Source organism: Globicephala melas, chromosome 10, assembly GCF_963455315.2.
Source record: "Globicephala melas chromosome 10, mGloMel1.2, whole genome shotgun sequence".
Lineage (NCBI taxonomy): Eukaryota > Metazoa > Chordata > Mammalia > Artiodactyla > Delphinidae > Globicephala > Globicephala melas.
Window position 1 is genome coordinate 38,549,454 of NC_083323.1, and position 19,358 is coordinate 38,568,811.

At 37.4% G+C, this 19,358-nt stretch overlaps 1 protein-coding gene across 8 annotated transcripts in view; it reads left to right on the forward strand.

Moving 5' to 3' along the window:
- Nucleotides 1-19,358, forward strand: part of PPP1R12A (protein phosphatase 1 regulatory subunit 12A) — a 158,467-nt gene that overhangs the window by 84,241 nt on the left and 54,868 nt on the right. For all 8 annotated transcript variants that reach the window (XM_030866210.3, XM_070046381.1, XM_070046380.1 and 5 more), the window contains 5 exons: nucleotides 10,704-10,863; nucleotides 15,292-15,436; nucleotides 16,829-16,903; nucleotides 17,745-17,833; nucleotides 17,984-18,141. In XM_030866210.3, coding sequence (XP_030722070.1) covers nucleotides 10,704-10,863; nucleotides 15,292-15,436; nucleotides 16,829-16,903; nucleotides 17,745-17,833; nucleotides 17,984-18,141 — 627 coding nt within the window. The remainder of the gene's footprint in view (nucleotides 1-10,703; nucleotides 10,864-15,291; nucleotides 15,437-16,828; nucleotides 16,904-17,744; nucleotides 17,834-17,983; nucleotides 18,142-19,358) is intronic.

Below are 19,358 nucleotides of genomic sequence, written 5' to 3' on the forward strand. Positions count from 1 at the left end.
GTTTTTTTATTTCAAGTCCAGAGGAAATTTAGAATAATAAAAGACAATAAAAGTCAGACTATTTGATAAAGAGAAAAGGGATAACGATAATAAAGATGTTCATGTATTAAAAGACATGGTAAAAAAAACTAAGCATAGAAAATAAAATAAATCAGTCTGAGAAAGGTCATTTAGTAGAAAGATTATTCTTAATGTATTAACAATTACAGCTTTATAATTTCTTTTATGAATAACATTAGAAGGCATTTTAAATAAGATGGGCTGATTATCTTTTGAAAGGAAATTTATATATGTATAAAATCGCATTATTATAGAAATGGTGATACTTTGTAATTAAAGATTATAATAGGTTTTGTCCGTTACATATATAGTGTATATAATTGTTTTTATAAAGTCTATTTGGAAAACTTTTTTGCAAGTTTCTTTCAAATGTAGTAATGAGGGACTTCCCTGGTGATCCAGTGGTTAAGAATCCGCCTTGCAACACAGGGGACGTGGGTTCAATCTCTGGTCACGGAACCAAGATTCCACGTGCCATGGGGCAGCTAAGCCTGCATGCTGCAACTACTAAGCCCATGCGCTCTAGAGCCCATGCACCACAGCTACTGAGCCTGTGCGCCGCAACTACTGAGCCCGCATGCCACTACTAAGACCTCACACAGCCAAATAAATAAATAAGTAAATATTTAGGAAAAAAAAGAAAAATTCAAGAGAATAGTTGGTTCTAGCACCAAGAGCAAACATTTGGGGGAAAAAAATGAGATCTCTAGTTTGAAGATGACTTTACCTGCACTTCTGTAATCTCGGGATTTTAAAAATGTTTTTCAGTCATGGCCTACTTTTTTGAGATTGAGCTTCAATTGAACAGTTTAGTTGTATGTTGAATAAATGGTAATTTACTAAGCAAGCAAGGTAAGGATACATTCCAGATAGAGGATACTAGCTTGCACAACAGCACAGGCACATGATGTACTTGATCTATGTGAAGATCTATATGGTTAGAACACTGGGTGATGATAGAGGAGAAAGACTAGAGATTAAAAATGCATTGAGAGAGGACTTCCGGGAAGATGGCGGAAGAGTAAGACGCGGAGATCACGTTCCTCCCCACAGATACACCAGAAATACATCTACGCGTGGAACAACTCCTACAGAGCATCTACTGAACGCTGGCAGAAGACCTCAGACCTCCCAAAAGGCAAGAAACCCCCCACGTACCTGGGTAGGGCAAAAGAAAAAACTAAACAGAGACAAAAGGATAGGGACGGGTCCTGCACCAGCGGGAGAGAGCTGTGAAGGAGGAAAAGTGTCCACACACTAGGAAGCCCCTTCGCAGGTGGAGGCTTCGGGAGGCGGAGTGGGGGAGCTTGGGAGCCGCGGAGGAGAGCACAGCAACAGGGGTGCGGAGGGCAAAGCGGACAGATTCCAGCGCAGAGGATCGGGCCGACCGGAACTCGCCAGCCGAGAGGCTTGTCTGCTCGCCCGCCGGGGCGGGCGGGACTGGGAGCTGAGGCTCCGGCTTTTGTCGGAGCGCCGGGAGAGGACTGAGGTTGGCGGCGTGAACACAGCCTGCAGGGCGTTAGTGCACCGCGGCTGGCCGGGAGAGAGTCCGGGGAGAAGTCTGGAACTGCCAAAGAGGCAAGAGACTTTTACGTCCCTCTTTGTTTCCTGGTGCACGAGGAGAGGGGATTAAGAACGCTGCTTGAGAGAGCTCCAGGGACGGGCGCGAGCCGCGGCTAAAAGTGCGGAGCCCAGAGACAGACATGAGACGCTAGGGCCGCTGCTGCCGCCACCGGGAGGCCTGTGTGCGAACACAGGTCACTAGCCACACGCCCTTCCGGGGAGCCTGTGCAGCCCGCCACTGCCAGGGTCCCGGGATCCAGGGACAAGTCCCCCGGGAGAACGCACAGGCGCGCCTCAGGCTGCAACGTCTCGCCGGCCTCTGCCGCCGCAGGCCCGCCCCGCACTCCGTGACCCTCCCTACCCCCCGGCCTGAGTGAGCCAGAGCCTCCGAATCAGCGGCTCCTTTAACCCCGTCCTGTCTGAGCAAAGAACAGACGCCCTCCAGCGACCTACACGCACAGGCGGGGCTAAATCCAAAGCTGAGCCCCTGGGAGCTGTGAGAACAAAGAAGAGAAAGGGAAATCTCTCCCAGCAGCCTCAGAAGCAGCGGATTAAAGCTCCACAATCAACTTGATATACCCTGCATCTGTGGAATACCTGAATAGACAAGGAATCATCCCAAATTAAGGAGCGGTGTAGATGAAAGGCTCTTGGTGCTGCAGCCAGGAGTCAGTGCTGTGCCTCTGAGGTGGGAGAGCCAACTTCAGGACACTGATCCACAAGAGACCTCCCAGCTGCACATAATATCAAACAGCAAAAATCTCCCAGAGATCTCCATCTCAACGCCAGCACCCAGCTTCACTCAACGACCAGCAAGCTACAGTGCTGGACATCCTATGCCAAACAACTAGCAAGACAGGAACACAACCCCACCCATTAGCAGAGAGGCTGCCCAAAATCATAATAAGTCTACAGACACCCCAAAACACACCACCAGACGTGGACCTGCCCACCAGAAAGACAAGATCTAGCCTCATCCACCAGAACACAGGCACTAGTACCCTCCACCAGGAAGCCTACACAACCCACTGAACCAACCTTAGCCACTGGGGACAGACACAAAAAACAACAGGAACTACGAACCTTCAGCCTGCAAAAAAGGAGACCCCAAACACAGTAAGATAAGCAAAATGAAAAGACAGAAAAACACACCGCAGATGAAGGAGCAAGATAAAAACCCATCAGACCTAACAAATGAAGAGGAAATAGGCAGTCTACCTGAAAAAGAATTCAGAATAATGATAGTAAGGTTGATCCGAAATCTTGGAGATAGAATGGACAATAGAATGGACAAAATGCAAGAATCAGTTAACAAGGACCTAGAAGAACTAAAGATGAAACAAGCAACGATGAACAACACAATAAATGAAATTAAAAGTACCCTAGATGGGATCAATAGCAGAATAACTGAGGCAGAAGAATGGATAAGTGACCTGGAAGATAAAATAGTGGAAATAACTACTGCAGAGCAGAATAAAGAAAAAAGAATGAAAAGAACTGAGGACAGTCTCAGAGACCTCTGGGACAACATTAAACGTACCAACATTCGAATTATAGGGGTTCCAGAAGAAGAAGAGAAAAAGAAAGGGACTGAGAAAATATTTGAAGAGATTATAGTTGAAAACTTCCCTAATATGGGAAAGGAAATAGTTAATCAAGTCCAGGAAGCACAGAGAGTCCCATACAGGATAAATCCAAGGAGAAATACGCCAAGACACATATTAATCAAACTGTCAAAAATTAAATACAAAGAAAACATATTAAAAGCAGCAAGGGAAAAACAACAAATAACACACAAGGGCATCCACATAAGGTTAACAGCTGATCTTTCAGCAGAAACTCTGCAAGCCAGAAGGGAGTGGCAGGACATATTGAAAGTGTTGAAGGAGAAAAACCTGCAACCAAGATTACTCTACCCAGCAAGGATCTCATTCAGATTTGATGGAGAAATTAAAACCTTTACAGACAAGCAAAAGCTGAGAGAGTTCAGCACCACCAAACCAGCTCTACAACAACTGCTAAAGGAACTTCTCTAGGCAAGAAACACAAAAGAAGGAAAAGACCTACAATAACAAACCCAAAACAATTAAGAAAATGGGAATGGGAACACACATATCGATAATTACCTTAAATGTAAATGGACTAAATGCTCCCACCAAAAGACACAGATTGGCTGAATGGATACAAAAACAAGACCCATATATTTGCTGTCTACAAGAGACCCACTTCAGACCTAGAGACACATACAGACTGAAAGTAAGGGGATGGAAAAAGGTATTTCATGCAAATGGAAACCAAAAGAAAGCTGGAGTAGCAATTCTCATATCAGACAAAATAGACTTTAAAACAAAGACTATTAGAAGAGACAAAGAAGGACACTACATAATGATCAAGGGATCGATCCAAGAGGAAGATATAACAATTGTCAATATTTATGCACCCAACATAGGTGCACCTCAATACATAAGGCAAATACTGACAACCATAAAAGGGGAAATCGACAGTAACACATTCATAGTAGGGGACTTTAACACCCCACTTTCACCAATGGACAGATCATCCAAAATGAAAATAAATAAGGAAACACAAGCTTTAAATGATACATTAAATGAGATGGAGTTAATTGATATTTATAGGACATTCCATCCAAAAACAACAGAATACACATTTTTCTCAAGTGCTCATGGAACATTCTCCAGGATAGATCATATCTTGGGTCACAAATCAAGCCTTGGTAAATTTAAGAAAATTGAAATTGTATCAAGTATCTTTTCCGACCACAACGCTATAAGACTCGATATCAATCACAGGAGAAGATCTGTAAAAAATACAAACACATGGAGGCTAAACAATACACTACTTAATAACGAAGTGATCACTGAAGAAATCAAAGGGGAAATCAAAAAATACCTAGAAACAAATGACAATGGAGACACGACGACTCAAAATCTATGGGATGCAGCAAAAGCAGTTCTAAGGGGGAAGTTTATAGCAATACAAGCCCACCTTAAGAAGCAGGAAACATCTCGAATAAACAACCTAACCTTGCACCTAAAGCAATTAGAGAAAGAAGAACAAAAAAACCCCAAAGTTAGCAGGAGGAAAGAAATCATAAAAATCAGATCAGAAATAAATGAAAAAGAAATGAAGGAAACGATAGCAAAGATCAATAAAAGTAAAAGCTGGTTCTTTGAAAGGATAAACAAAATTGATAAACCATTAGCCAGACTCATCAAGAAAAAAAGGGAGAAGACTCAAATCAATAGAATTAGAAATGAAAAAGGAGAAGTAACGACTGACACTGCAGAAATACAAAAGATCATGAGAGATTACTACAAGCAACTCTATGCCAATAAAATGGACAACCTGGAAGAAATGGACAAATTCTTAGAAAGGCACAACCTTCCAAGACTGAATCAGGAAGAAATAGAAAATATGAACAGACCAATCACAAGCACTGAAATTGAAACTGTGATTAAAAATCTTCCAACAAGCAAAAGCCCAGGACCAGATGGCTTCACAGGCGAATTCTATCAAACATTTAGAGAAGAGCTATCACCTATCCTTCTCAGACTCTTCCAAAATATAGCAGAGGGAGGAACACTCCCCAACTCATTCTACGAGGCCACCATCACCCTGATACCAAAACCAGACAAGGATGTCACAAAGAAAGAAAACTACAGGCCAATATCACTGATGAACATAGATGCAAAGATCCTCAACAAAATACTAGCAAACAGAATCCAACAGCACATTAAACGGATCATACACCATGATCAAGTGGGGTTTATTCCAGGAATGCAAGGATTCTTCAATATACGCAAATCAATCAACGTGATACACCATATTAACAAATTGAAGGAGAAAAACCATATGATCATCTCAATAGATGCAGAGAAAGCTTTTGACAAAATTCAACACCCATTTATGATAAAAACCCTGCAGAAAGTAGGCATAGAGGGAACTTTCCTCAACATAATAAAGGCCATATATGACAAACCCACAGCCAACATCGTCCTCAATGGTGAAAAACTGAAAGCATTTCCACTAAGATCAGGAACAAGACAAGGTTGCCCACTCTCACCACTCTTATTCAACATAGTTTTGGAAGTTTTAGCCACAGCAATCAGAGAAGAAAAGGAAATAAAAGGAATCCAAATCGGAAAAGAAGAAGTAAAGCTGTCACTGTTTGCAGATGACATGATACTATACATACAGAACCCTAAAGATGCTACCAGAAAACTACTAGAGCTAATCAATGAATTTGGTAAAGTAGCAGGATACAAAATTAATGCACAGAAATCTCTGGCATTCCTATACACTAAGGATGAAAAATCTGAAAGTGAAATCAAGAAAACACTCCCATTTACCATTGCAACAAAAAGAATAAAATACCTAGGAATAAACCTACCTAAGGAGACAAAAGACCTGTATGCAGAAAATTATAAGACACTGATGAAAGAAATTAAAAATGATACAAATAGATGGAGAGATATACCATGTTCTTGGATTGGAAGAATCAACATTGTGAAAATGACTCTACTACCCAAAGCAATCTACAGATTCAATGCAATCCCTATCAAACTACCACTGGCATTTTTCACAGAACTAGAACAAATATCTCACAATTTGTATGGAAACACAAAAGACCCCGAATAGCCAAAGCAATCTTGAGAACGAAAAATGGAGCTGGAAGAATCAGGCTTCCTGACTTCAGACTATACTACAAAGCTACAGTAATCAAGACAGTATGGTACTGGCACAAAAACAGAAATATAGATCAATGGAACAGGATAGAAAGCCCAGAGATAAACCCACGCACATATGGTCACCTTATCTTTGACAAAGGAGGCAGGAATGTACAGTGGAGAAAGGACAGCCTATTCAATAAGTGGTGCTGGGAAAACTGGACAGCTACATGTAAAAGTATGAGATTAGATCACTCCCTAACACCATACACAAAAATAAGCTCAAAATGGATTAAAGACCTAAATGTAAGGCCAGAAACTATCAAACTCTTAGAGGAAAACATAGGCAGAACACTCTATGACATAAATCACAGCAAGATCCTTTTTGACCCACCTCCTAGAGAAAGGGAAATAAAAACAAAAGTAAACAAATGGGACCTAATGAAACTTAAAAGCTTTTGCGCAGCAAAGGAAACCATAAAGAAGACCAAAAGACAACCCTCAGAATGGGAGAAAATATTTGCAAATGAAGCAACTGACAAAGGATTAATCTCCAAAATTTATAAGCAGCTCATGCAGCTTAATAACAAAAGAACAAACAACCCAATCCAAAAATGGGCAGAAGACCTAAATAGACATTTCTCCAAAGAAGATATACAGAGTGCCAACAAACACATGAAAGAATGCTCAACATCACTAATCATTAGAGAAATGCAAATCAAAACTACAATGAGATATCATCTCACACCAGTCAGAATGGCCATCATCAAAAAATCTAGAAACAATAAATGCTGGAGAGGGTGTGGAGAAAAGGGAACCCTCTTACACTGTTGGTGGGAATGTAAATTGATACAGCCACTGTGGAGAACAGTATGGAGGTTCCTTAAAAAGCTACAAATAGAACTACCATATGACCCAGCAATCCCACTACTGGGTATATACCCTGAGAAAACCATAATTCAAAAAGAGTCATGTACCAAAATGTTCATTGCAGCTCTATTTACAATAGCCCAGAGATGGAAACAACCTAAGTGTCCATCATCGGATGAATGGATAAAGAAGATGTGGCACATATATACAATGGAGTATTACTCAGCCATAAAAAGAGACGAAATTGAGCTATTTGTAATGAGGTGGATAGACCTAGAGTCTGTCATACAGAGTGAAGTAAGTCAGAAAGAGAGAGACAAATACCGTATGCTAACACATATATATGGAATTTAAGAAAAAAAAAATGTCATGAAAAACCTAGGGGTGAAACAGGAATAAAGACACAGACTTACTAGAGAATGGACTTGAGGCTATGGGGAGGGGGAAGGGTAAACGGTGACAAAGCAATAAAGAGGCATGGACATGTATACACTACCAAACGTAAGGTAGATAGCTAGTGGGAAGCAGCCGCATAGCACAGGGAGATCAGCTCGGTGCTGTGTGACCGCCTGGAGGGGTGGGATAGGGAGGGTGGGAGGGAGGGTGATGCAAGCGGGAAGAGATATGGGAACATATGTATATATATAACTGATTCATTTTGTTGTGAAGCTGAAACTAACATACCATTGTAAAGCAATTATGCTCCAATAAAGATGTTTAAAAAAAAAAAAAAATGCATTGAGACCAAATCATAAAAGGCTCTGTCTGCTACACTAAAGAGCTTGAGCTTTGTCTTGTAGGAGGTGAGCAGTCATTGACAGATTTTTATAGAAAAGAGAGATGATTGTATTTTGCTACAGAAAAACCAGTCTGGCGATGATGTGAGGAATGACTCAGAAGGAACTGAGGAGAATGAATTAAGGGCCAGCTGTAGTCGTCAAAGTGTGAGAGACATAAGACGAACTAAAATAGTGATTAGGGGCCATTAAGAAGACATTTTAGGAAAAGAAGACATTTTAGGAATGGCAACTCAGAATCTGCTGACTAATTGGATGGAGGCTGTGGATAAGGCAAAGGGAGGGATTAAGGGTGACTTCCGGGTTTCTGGGTAAGTATTGGAACCTAATATAGGAAATATAAGACAGACAGCAAGCAGATTGGCTAGGGAAAATTGAGATAAGATTTTAGCATTGAGTTTGAGGTGACTGTGTTATATCATTTTATTATGTATTATATTACATCCCTAGTTTTGACCTCTTCTCTGTTCTCCAGACTCAGATATCCAGCTAACTCCAATTAGATGTCTGTTAGTGCATTGCAAACTTCACATTTCCGAAATTGAAAATTTAATTTTTCTAGTTGCTCAGGCTAAAAACCTTTGATTCATCCTTGACTTCTCTTTTTCTCCTACATCCAAACTAACAGCAAATTCTGTTGGTTTGCCTTGAAGAATGCAGAATCTAACCTCTTTACTACCTTCACTGCTACCACCCTGGTTCAAGTTACCATCATCTCTTGCCTGAATTATTGTTATAGCCTCCCAGTTTCTACCTGTTTTTACTCGTAACTTTTCAGCTTAAGTGATCCTCTTAAATTGAGTGGGATGTTGTCACCCTGCCCCCCGCTCATTGTCCTCACTACTCTATAGACACCCTGCCTTTTCTTAATCAGAAGAACATTCCAAGCAGGCTTCTACCTCAGTGCTTAATACAGACAGTCCCTGACTTATAGTGGTTCAGTTTAACGATTTTTCAACTTTATGATGGTTTGAAAGCAATGCACATTCAGTAGAAACCATACTTCAGATTTTGAGTTTCGATCTTTTCCCGGGCTAGTGATATGCAGCACATATTCCCTAGTGACGCTGGTCAACAGCAGCAAGCTGCAACTTCTGGTCAGCCACGTAATCATGAGGGTAAACAACCAAACTGATACACTTAAACAACCATTCTATACCTATGTGACCATTCTGTTTTTCACTTTCAATACAGTGTTCAGTAAATTACATGAGATATTCAGCGCTTAATAATTTATTTATAAAACAGGCTTTGTGTTAGATGATTTTTCCCAACTGTACGCTAATGTAAGTATTCTGAGCGTGTCTAAGGTAGGCTACATTAAGCTATGACAGGATAGGTATATCATATGCAGTTTTGACTTAGGATATTTTCAACTTTTGTTGTAACCCTATTGTAAGTCAAGGAAGATCTGTAGTACTTCCCTCTGTCTGGAATATTCTCTAAGATTATGGTATGACTGTCACTTTATTTCTTGCTGTAATGTCACCTTATCAAAGAGACTGTTCTTTACCAACCTATATAAAATAACAACTCTTTCTCATTACCTTCTATACCTTTACTCTGCTTTTTTTTTCCTTCGCAGATGTATCATCTGCCATGTAATAGGTTCACTTCTAAACCCCTAACACCTAATAAAGTACCTGACATATAGTAGAGACTCAGTACATATTGACTGATTGATTGATGAATGAGTGAATGAAAAATTCCAGCCAGCCAATTGGATACATGGATATGAATTATAGAAGAGATCTTAGCTGAGGAGTTGTATGTATGTGTAATTATTTTTTACTCATGTATTTATGTATTCATCGTTCATTCAGTAAACATTTACTGATCCCTTTTACTTTGTATCAGGTATCCATCCATATGGTGGGGATACAAGATAAAAAAGCAGTATATTTACCTTTTTTAATAAGCTCGTTGTCTTCTGGAGTATAAATGCATCATGGTATGTGCTATTTATTAAATAACCAGCATTTGAAGCCATAAGATAACATGAGATCACTGAGGAATTTCAGGATTATCATTTCTATTTTAATTTTTTTCTCAGGATGTTGAGCGCTTTGAAGGTCGTGTCCCTTTTTGAATTCTCCCCACTCTTATCATCTCAACCTAGCGTAGCGCTTAATGCTCTTAAATGAATAAACATCTATATAACTTACTAAAATTATAAAACTGATACTGATGGTATGAACAGTGTACTATGTTGGAAAAAGAAAGGGGTGTTGGTAGAAAAATAATCTGATTTAAGGTCTATTCAATTTTAGATGAGGACAGGACCTCCAAGTTGAAGTGTTCAATAAACATTTGTACCTACTAGGCTAGAGTACAGATAACTGGTCAAAGCAGTGGATAAAAATTTGAGACTTAAATACATATGATTGTTTAAAACAACAAACTTTTTTTTTAGACCAAAGGATGGGGAATACCTTGGGGAGTATTCAAATCTTCAAAAACAAAAGGAATAAGCAGAAAAGGTAAAAAGAAAGCCAAAATAATACTGTAGGGCAAAAATTAAATAGTCAATAGAGAATGCTAATAAAATATCTACAGTATTCCTACATTTCTTTATTTAACCAGCTTGTTCTAAGCAGCCCATTTTTCAAAAATATAATTTCACTTTTAATTTTCAATTAAACTTGGAATGTTTTGGATAATTTTATTTCCAAACAAAAACATTTACTATAGAGAAAAAAATGAAAAAAAAATTTTATTTTATCAGGGGTTGATATAGAAGCAGCTCGAAAAGAAGAAGAACGAATAATGCTTAGAGATGCAAGACAATGGCTAAATAGTGGCCATATAAATGATGTCCGGCATGCAAAATCTGGAGGTACAGCACTTCATGTTGCAGCCGCTAAAGGCTATACAGAAGTTTTAAAGTAAGTATTGCTTCTCACAGTTGTTTTTCTGCTTTGATTTGTTTTCTTTATTTCACTTTTCCTTTTTTTAAGATACCTGCTAACATTATTTTGAAACAGCTTTTGTAAGTTATTTAATGTCTGTCTATAGGGAGAAAGAGAAAACTACCTTGAATGTTATTGCTTTATTTCTAAAGTTCTTTCTTTCACTCTCAAATTTTGAGTATTCTACTGTTCTTCCATTGCAATTTTCCAATAAGTGAAATTTAAGTGTCAGACAACCATTATATGTTACCTTCTGGCCTAGTAAATTATTAGAGTCACTTTGAGATTCCCAGATAGGTTAGCTCTGGATACAGAGACTAAGAACAATGTTGTGTATAAACATACTATCAAATTCTGAGAGCTTGATTCCTACTGATTGTTTATTTACATGTAACTTATCTGATTTTGTTTTAGATTTTCACTACATGAACACTGGAATTCAGAGTGCTGTTAGCATAATATTAAATATTAAACCATAAGCAACTTAGACGATATAGGGTTATATACTGATCAACAAATATCTTTGGGGCAAAGCTCCTTTATGTCACAATAAATTTGTGTTTTGGTTTTTACTTATGCAGTGCAAAGGTGTTGGCAACTGTATGGAAAAAACAATTCAGTGCATAACTTTTGTTATATCTATGTGAAGGCTAATAAGACTGGCCCTCAGCAAAATCTACTGCACCCTCTATTTTACCTTTGTTCCACTTTGGTTTCTTATATCAATCCCTTCTCCTTATTCCCTCTCCTCAGTAAAAACAGTGAAGAAGTTTAAGTGGGTCAGTTATTCCGGGTTTCCTCCTATTTCAATCCCTACTCACTTCAGTAATTTAAGCCTTCTCCTAGAATAGTACAGTTAACTTTTTTTTAAATTAATTTATTTATTTACTTTTGGCTGTGTTGGGTCTTCGTTGCTGCACACGGGCTTTCTCTAGTTGCGGTGAGCAGGGGCTACTCTTCGTTGCAGTGCGCGGGCTTCTCACTGCAGTGGCTTCTCTTGTTGCGGAGCACTGGCTTTAGGCATATGGGCTTCAGTAGTTGTGGCACGCGGGCTGTAGAGCACAGGCTCAGTAGTTGTGGTGCACGGGCTTAGTTGCTCTGCAGCATGTAGGATCTTCCCGGACCAAGGCTCGAACCCGTGTCCCCTGCATTGGCAGGCGGATTCTTAACCACTGCGCCACCAGGGAAGCCGCTACAGTTAAGTTGTAATTAGTTTCCTTGTCCCATCTGTTTCTCTCTAATCCAAAATTTTTCAGACTTTCAAACCCCATCAGAGTGGGTCATGAAATGAACTTAGTGAGCTGTGAACAGCATTTAAAAAGAAAAAAATCGAAAATATCAAAGAGTATTGCATATGGTAAAGGTATTTTGTTTCTTAAAATTCTTGTTTCTATAAACATGTATATGAGTACTGGATTGCACTGTAAAATAGATTTCTAGACTGCTTCCAAGTGGTCTTTGTAATTCAGTTGTCCAGGCTCTTAAAATCCTTCATTAAGATTCTCAGCAGGAATTGGGATGAATTTTAAACTCCTCAGCTTAGCACATAAGACCATTAGTCATCTGGCCATTGGTTCCTCTTTCAAGCTAAGCTGCTACCATTGCTCCTCAGGCATGCATGATTCCAGCTGTATATATCTACTTGAAGTTCTTTCATGATGCCTTAATGCCTACTCTTGTTTCTATCTAGATACCTTCATTCACCATCTCTTCAACTTGGAAGCAGATTCCTTTCTATCCTTTGACTCAGTTCAAGGCTCTTAAGCCCATGAAAAAGAAATGCTCCACTTCATTCATAATAAGTGCAGATAAAGCTACAGTGAATTATCATTTTTCATCTATCATATTGGCAAAGATCAAAATGTTTGGCACACTGTTGGCAAATTTGGGGAAGGGCACTCTCTTACATTATTGGTGGAAGTATAAATGACTATTGAGCAAATTTTATCAAAGTAACAGTTATTCTTTGGCTTAGCAGCACTACCTCTAGGAATTGTTTTTTTTTTAAATTTATTTATTTATTTTATTTTTGTCTGCGTTGGTTCTTTGTTGCTGCGCACGGGCTTTCTCTAGTTGCAGCGAGCAGGAGCTACTCTTCTGTGCGGTGCACGGGCTTCTCACTGCTGTGGCTTCTCTTGTTTCAGAGCAGGGGCTGTAGAGCGCAAGCTTCAGTAGTTGTGGTGCACAGGCTTAGTTGCTCTGCAGCATGTGGGATCTTCTTGGACCAGGCTTGAACCCATGTCCCCTGCGTTGGCAGGCATATTCTTAACCACTGTGCCACCAGGGAAATCCCTAGGAATTTTTTTTACAGATATTCTCACTCACATAGGAAATAAGGTATGTGCTAGCAGCATTGTTTGTAATTGGAGTAGGAGAATGGTTGAATAGATCATGATACATCCTTTCACTAGAATACTCTATAGTGATTAAAACACTACTTATAGATATGGAAAGAGCACTAGGATATGTTAAGAACTATGCATCATTTGTGTTTATGTTTTAAAACTTTAAGTTGTATTTATTTATATATGCATAAAATCTCTCTGTAAGGATCTAATCAAAAGTAGTAGTATGGTTATCTCTGGGGCAGGGAAACTGGTTGGCTAAAGGTCAGCAGTGGGAAAGTGACTTTGCTATCTAGCCATTTATTCTTTTTTAGTTTTGAAATTTGTGAATATTTTACTTAGGAAAGAAAATATTAAATCAAAAATAAATAGAAGAGATCCATTTCAAATGTAACTGTGTCCCCACTTACCCCCTTCCCCCAAACACACACAACCCCTTTCAGTTGATTTTTATGCTTTTCAGTTCTGTACTCCTATTGCAGCTTCATCATAGAACCTGTCTGTGAGGGTTGATTGTTGTTTTACTTAACTTTTGTCCTCCATTAGAAGTTCCTTGAGCATAATAAATACTGTCTTATTTTTTTGAGTATCCTTGCATGGCCTGGCATATAGAGAGCCTTATGTTTGGGGGGCAGGGTGTGTGTGTCTACCTTTCTCTCCGCACAGTCTCTCAAGTACTTAGAATTTTGTATTGCTCAGGATATTTAACATTATTATAGTTCATATTTCCTATTGGGGGTATATTTTTATTATCTTCCATTATTATTTCTGTCTCTATTAATAAAGTATCTGATAATATTTATGTTAGTTGCCATATTTTTTTAACTTAAATCTTCTGACTTATATCTATTAGCGTGTTTTTTAGATCACTGGCTCTTAAATGTTGATCTGCAGGCAGGAGACAGGCAGTGATGTGAGATCATATGCAGAACTTATTAAAAGTAATAAGTTGACAGGGCCCATCTCCCAAGATACTGATTAATTCAGTGGAACTGGGATGGAGCTGGGAAAACTTTTTTTTGTTTTTTTAATAGCAAGTTTTTCAGATGGTTCTGCTATGGAGCCATAATTAAAAACATCTGCTTTAGATATTGTTAGGAAATAGGGGATCAGTTCTTGAAACATAAATAAATGGTTATATATTAGCTATCACTACCACCTCCTGTAGGTAAAAAGAAGCCCTTCTCAAGGTCAGCATCTTGGAAGGTAAGGTTAAGGTTAACCAGATTTGAGTTATAAAGTATTCAGTGTTCGCCTTTGTGTGTGGCGCTGTGCTGTGTGCAATTTATAGACCCATTCTTTGCTCTCTGTGAGCTTAATTTCTAAATAAAACGAAGGTTGATGTCAATATACAGTTATAAGGGCATACTAACATTTATGCAACTCTTTCCATTGTATTAAAATGTATTCCTGTTTTCTAGCTAATTTGATTAGAATATCTGCTTTCTACTGCTACAGAAAAGTAGACTCGACCCCTCGGAATATTTGTTTTGCTTTGTTTTGTTTCTAACAGTCATTTTCCTATGAAAATTTCCAGTGGTAGATCATAAAGGTTCATGAAGGCTTTCACAAACCAGTTCCTTAACCACAAGGCAACAATGACACTACAAATAACTTTGTTTGATCCCAGTATATTTTTAGAACATGTTCAGCTTGAGATGATATATCATATGGACACTTGAAGACATTTCCTACAATAAATCAGTTTAACATACAAATTGATCCAATAGTTTTGAAAAATTATAGACTCTCCTGCAAAATTTTCAGTTAGAAACATATTAACAAGAATTAATCAGTGTCATACCAAACCATAAGACTCATAGTCATTAGGAATTAATTAAAACTGAATTCATTATTATGGCAGTAACTCAAGATCCTCTATGCCAGTGTTTTCTGAGAATTCTTTTGTCCTAGTTAATTTGTTGAGGGGAGGAGGGATTCTGAACTATGAAAAGAAATATATTGCAAATTTTTGTTAACTTGTGTCGTATATAGCTGTTAATTATATCCAATCATTTCTAGATTTTAATGATGATGTAATTCACTATAATTTGTTTAGACTTTTAATACAGGCGGGCTATGATGTTAATATTAAAGATTATGATGGCTGGACACCTCTTCATGCTGCAGCTCATTGGGGTAAAGAAGAAGCATGTCGAATTTTAGTGGACAGTCTGTGTGATATGGAGATGGTCAACAAAGTGGTAGGCCTTTCAAATGTACTTTAAATATTTCAACTTCTAGAAATATAGTTTTAGTCTAAAAAATGTTATGAGAATATAAATTATTTAATTCTATTAAGGTTTATTAACTGTGTAAAACATTTTGTGAATCATTTATTCATTTTTATTATTAAGTCTTTTCCAGCTACTTATGAGGTGATTTGGCCTTGTTCGACAAAGAAGTATTACTCTTTCTGTAATAGTATTACCATATGTGTCGAGTAGATTTGGGTGCTTCCATTGATATTATATTCTTAGAAATTCACAAATTAAGAAATTTTGCAAGCATATAAGGTAGAATATATTCTAAATAATGAACTTTCTGGCATTCTGGAGACTTGTACCAGTAGGGTTATTATAAGGACTAAGCTGGCAGCAGGAAAAATCCTTACTATTTTGGGTCAACAGCTCTTTGAAATTTTCTTTTCCACTATGAATAAAAATAGATTGACAGATGTTCACCTGGACTACTTTTTGAAACTAAGTCATACCTGTGGCTGGCTGAACTTTTAAGTAGTTTAGAAATATATATGTTTATTTTATTACTCTACTAAGAATTTGTAATTAATTTTTATGGCGGTAAAGTAGAAATAAGATCTCAAAAAGTTAAACTTGGAGTTACCACATGACCCAGTAATTCCACTCATAACTATATACCCAAGAAAATTAAAACAGATGTCCACACAAAAACTTATACACAAATGTTCATAGCAGTATTATTCATTGTGTACCAGAAAGCAAAAACAGATGTCCATCATCTGGTGAAGAGATTACCAAAAGGTGGTAGATCATGCAATGGAATATTATTCAGCAATAAAAAAGAATGAAGTAGATACATGCTACAATATGGATGAACCTTGAAAACAGTTTGCAAAGTGAAAGAAGCCAGTCACAAAGGACCATATATTGTATGATTCCATTTATATGAAATGTCTGGAATAGGCAAGTCTGTAGTGACAGAAAGTATATTAGTGGTTGCCTCAGACAGGGGGAGGGGGAGTGGGGAGGGGATTGCTAATGGGTATGTCATTTCTTTTGGGGGTGATGAAAATGTTCTAAAATTGATTGTGGCAATGGTTGTAAAACTCTGTGAATATACTAAAACCATTGAATTGCATACTTTAAAATGGGTGACTTGTATGTGAATTATAGATCAATAAAGCTGTTACCAAAAAAAGTAAGCGGAGGTATATCAGCTGCTTATCTCTCACAGGGATTTCTCATACATCTCCTTCAAGTCATATGTACCATGTTTTATACCTACCATTAAAAATGTTATCTAACTTCTTTCTGTATAATCATACAGAATCACCGAAGGCATTTTATAATTTATTGATTTTTTAATTATCACCAACCCTCTTGTTTCCTGCGTAGGGCCAGACAGCCTTTGATGTAGCAGATGAAGACATTTTAGGATATTTAGAAGAGTTGCAAAAGAAACAAAATCTGGTATGTATGATGATTGTCTAAAAATTGTCTCTATTAGTGAATTCTCTTAATAACTTTGAATCTTAGACAGCTGAAAAAGTATTCTTGTGATGTTTTATACTGTTTGATTTTAAGTTATTCCTAGCGATCAAATTAAATGACAGTGAATGAGAATAAAGGAGTAGTGGTGGGGTTTTTTTTAGCCTTTTGTGTTGCTTATCCCCATTTCTCTAGCATCCCTTTCCCAAAATGAATACTTCTATAATGTGTATGTTCTCAATAATAGTATCTTTTTCATACAAATTTCATAAGAAAGTTTGCTTAGAGGGTGGAGACTATAAAATCTCAGATTTCTAAAATAGCATATGCTAGATAAGCAAGGAGTTACGTAACTAGGAAGCAGATGTTTAAGTAAAATATTATTAGACATCCTAAATGGTTAATGGTCCCTGGTTTTTCAGTAAACTAAAGTTGGAGGGATCTTAAAAAAAAAAATCCAACTTAGTCCTTTGTGGAGTGGTTTGTTGTTGTTGTTGTTGTTGTTGTTTTGGCTGCACCACACAGCAGATCTTAGTTCCCCAACCAGGGATCGAACCCATGTCCCCTGCAAGGGATGTGCAGAGTCTTAACCACTGGACTGTCAGGGAAGTCCCCTCTGTGGAGCTTTTAAATTGTCTAGTTCTTTTTATTCTTTATCCAAGCCCTTTTCTTTTTAGGTAAAACAAATCTTTTATTTGTTTTGTCTGTTTTGTTTTCATTTCGTGTTTGGGAAGCTACTTTGTTATTATTTTAAATTCTGTATTTTGCTCATTAATGTTATTTTAATAGTATTCTTATTTTCCTTTGCATAACTTTTATAAAGCTCCATAGTGAAAAACGGGAGAAGAAGTCTCCACTGATTGAATCAACAGCCAATATGGACAATAATCAATCACAGAAAACCTTTAAAAAGTAAGTAAAATATTAAAGTAGGTTTTGTTATTGTTTTAAATGAGTTGTCATGATAGCCACAAGTATGATTATTAGATTTTGTGGTTCTGGGAAAAATTAATTTTCACCTTTTGTGTTTATAATTATTTCAAGGCTTTTTTCCTTTCACAGCAAAGAGACATTGATTATTGAGCCTGAGAAAAATGCATCCCGTATTGAATCTCTGGAACAAGAAAAGGTTGATGATGAAGAAGAAGGAAAAAAAGATGAATCTAGTTGCTCTAGTGAAGAAGATGAGGAAGATGACTCAGAATCAGAAGCTGAAACAGGTAAAATTTGAAGGATAAAGGGATTTTCAGTGAATTTTGATGAAGTGTAAAGTAAGATGAGGTCAGGCTTTAATTTTGAAACTTTTCAGACTGACATGCTACTTGTTAGGATACCTCCCAAGCCAGTAAATTGCCTTTCAGGGAGTGTTAGAAATTTAAGTATAGCTGTGATTTTATTGTTCTCTGCTTACCTGGAGGCAGGTAATTGATCACCTCTGCATTTTACTGACCTATATTTTTAGGTTTGAAGAAGGTGAAGAGGCTTCTAAGATTCTCTTTGGATGGTGCACATAGGGTTAGATGGGTTCCCAGCAGCTCAAGAATGCTCCTGCTGCTTTCTGAGACCTGAAAGTACAGGAAGCTGGCTCCAACAGCATCCCAAATATTTCCTCAGTAATACTAAAGTTTTAGAAAGCTGGGGCGGAGTCAAGATTTTTTCCTGTAGAGGTGTGGGGAAATTTACTTTGTTTTGAGAAATTTTAAAGATGCAGAAAAGTATAATATAATAAACATTCATATTCCAACTACCAAAACTTAACAGCTGTTGACATTTAGCTGTATTTGCTTATAATTTTTCTTTTAATAAAATTAAAACATTACCATTGTCTTCTTTAACCACCAACCCTAATCTACTTCTCTTTCCTTTCTTTCCCAAATCACTATCATGAGTTTTTTTCTGAATCTTCTAGTCTATTTTTATACTCTTATCTTACATTCAGAAGTAATATATAGTAATTATAAGGTTGTTTTGTGTTTTTATTATTCCCTAGGAGTTGTTATGCAACTTGCATTTTTTATTTGAAAGTTGTATTTTTTAGGTTTGTTTGTATCTATCTGTGTCTTTATGTATGTAACTTATCCTTTTAGTTGCTGTATAGTAGTCATTAAATACATTAATTTCCCTTTTGATAAAAATTTACCTTATTCCCAATGTTGTGTTATAAATAATGCTGCAGCAATCATTTTATAATTGCCTCCCTGTGTATATGTGCAAGAGGTTCTCTAATAGATACACTTAAACATTGGATTATTGAATCATATTTTCACTCTTCATAGATGCTGCCAAATTGCTTTACTATTTACATTCTTTCCCTTTTTATAACAATTAACAATTTATGTTCTTTCCCTTTTTATTATCAAGGATAGGTTTTCTGCTTTTTTTTCCCTCTGGCTCACATGTTTTTATAGATTTTGTTTATTGAATTGCTTTTATTCTG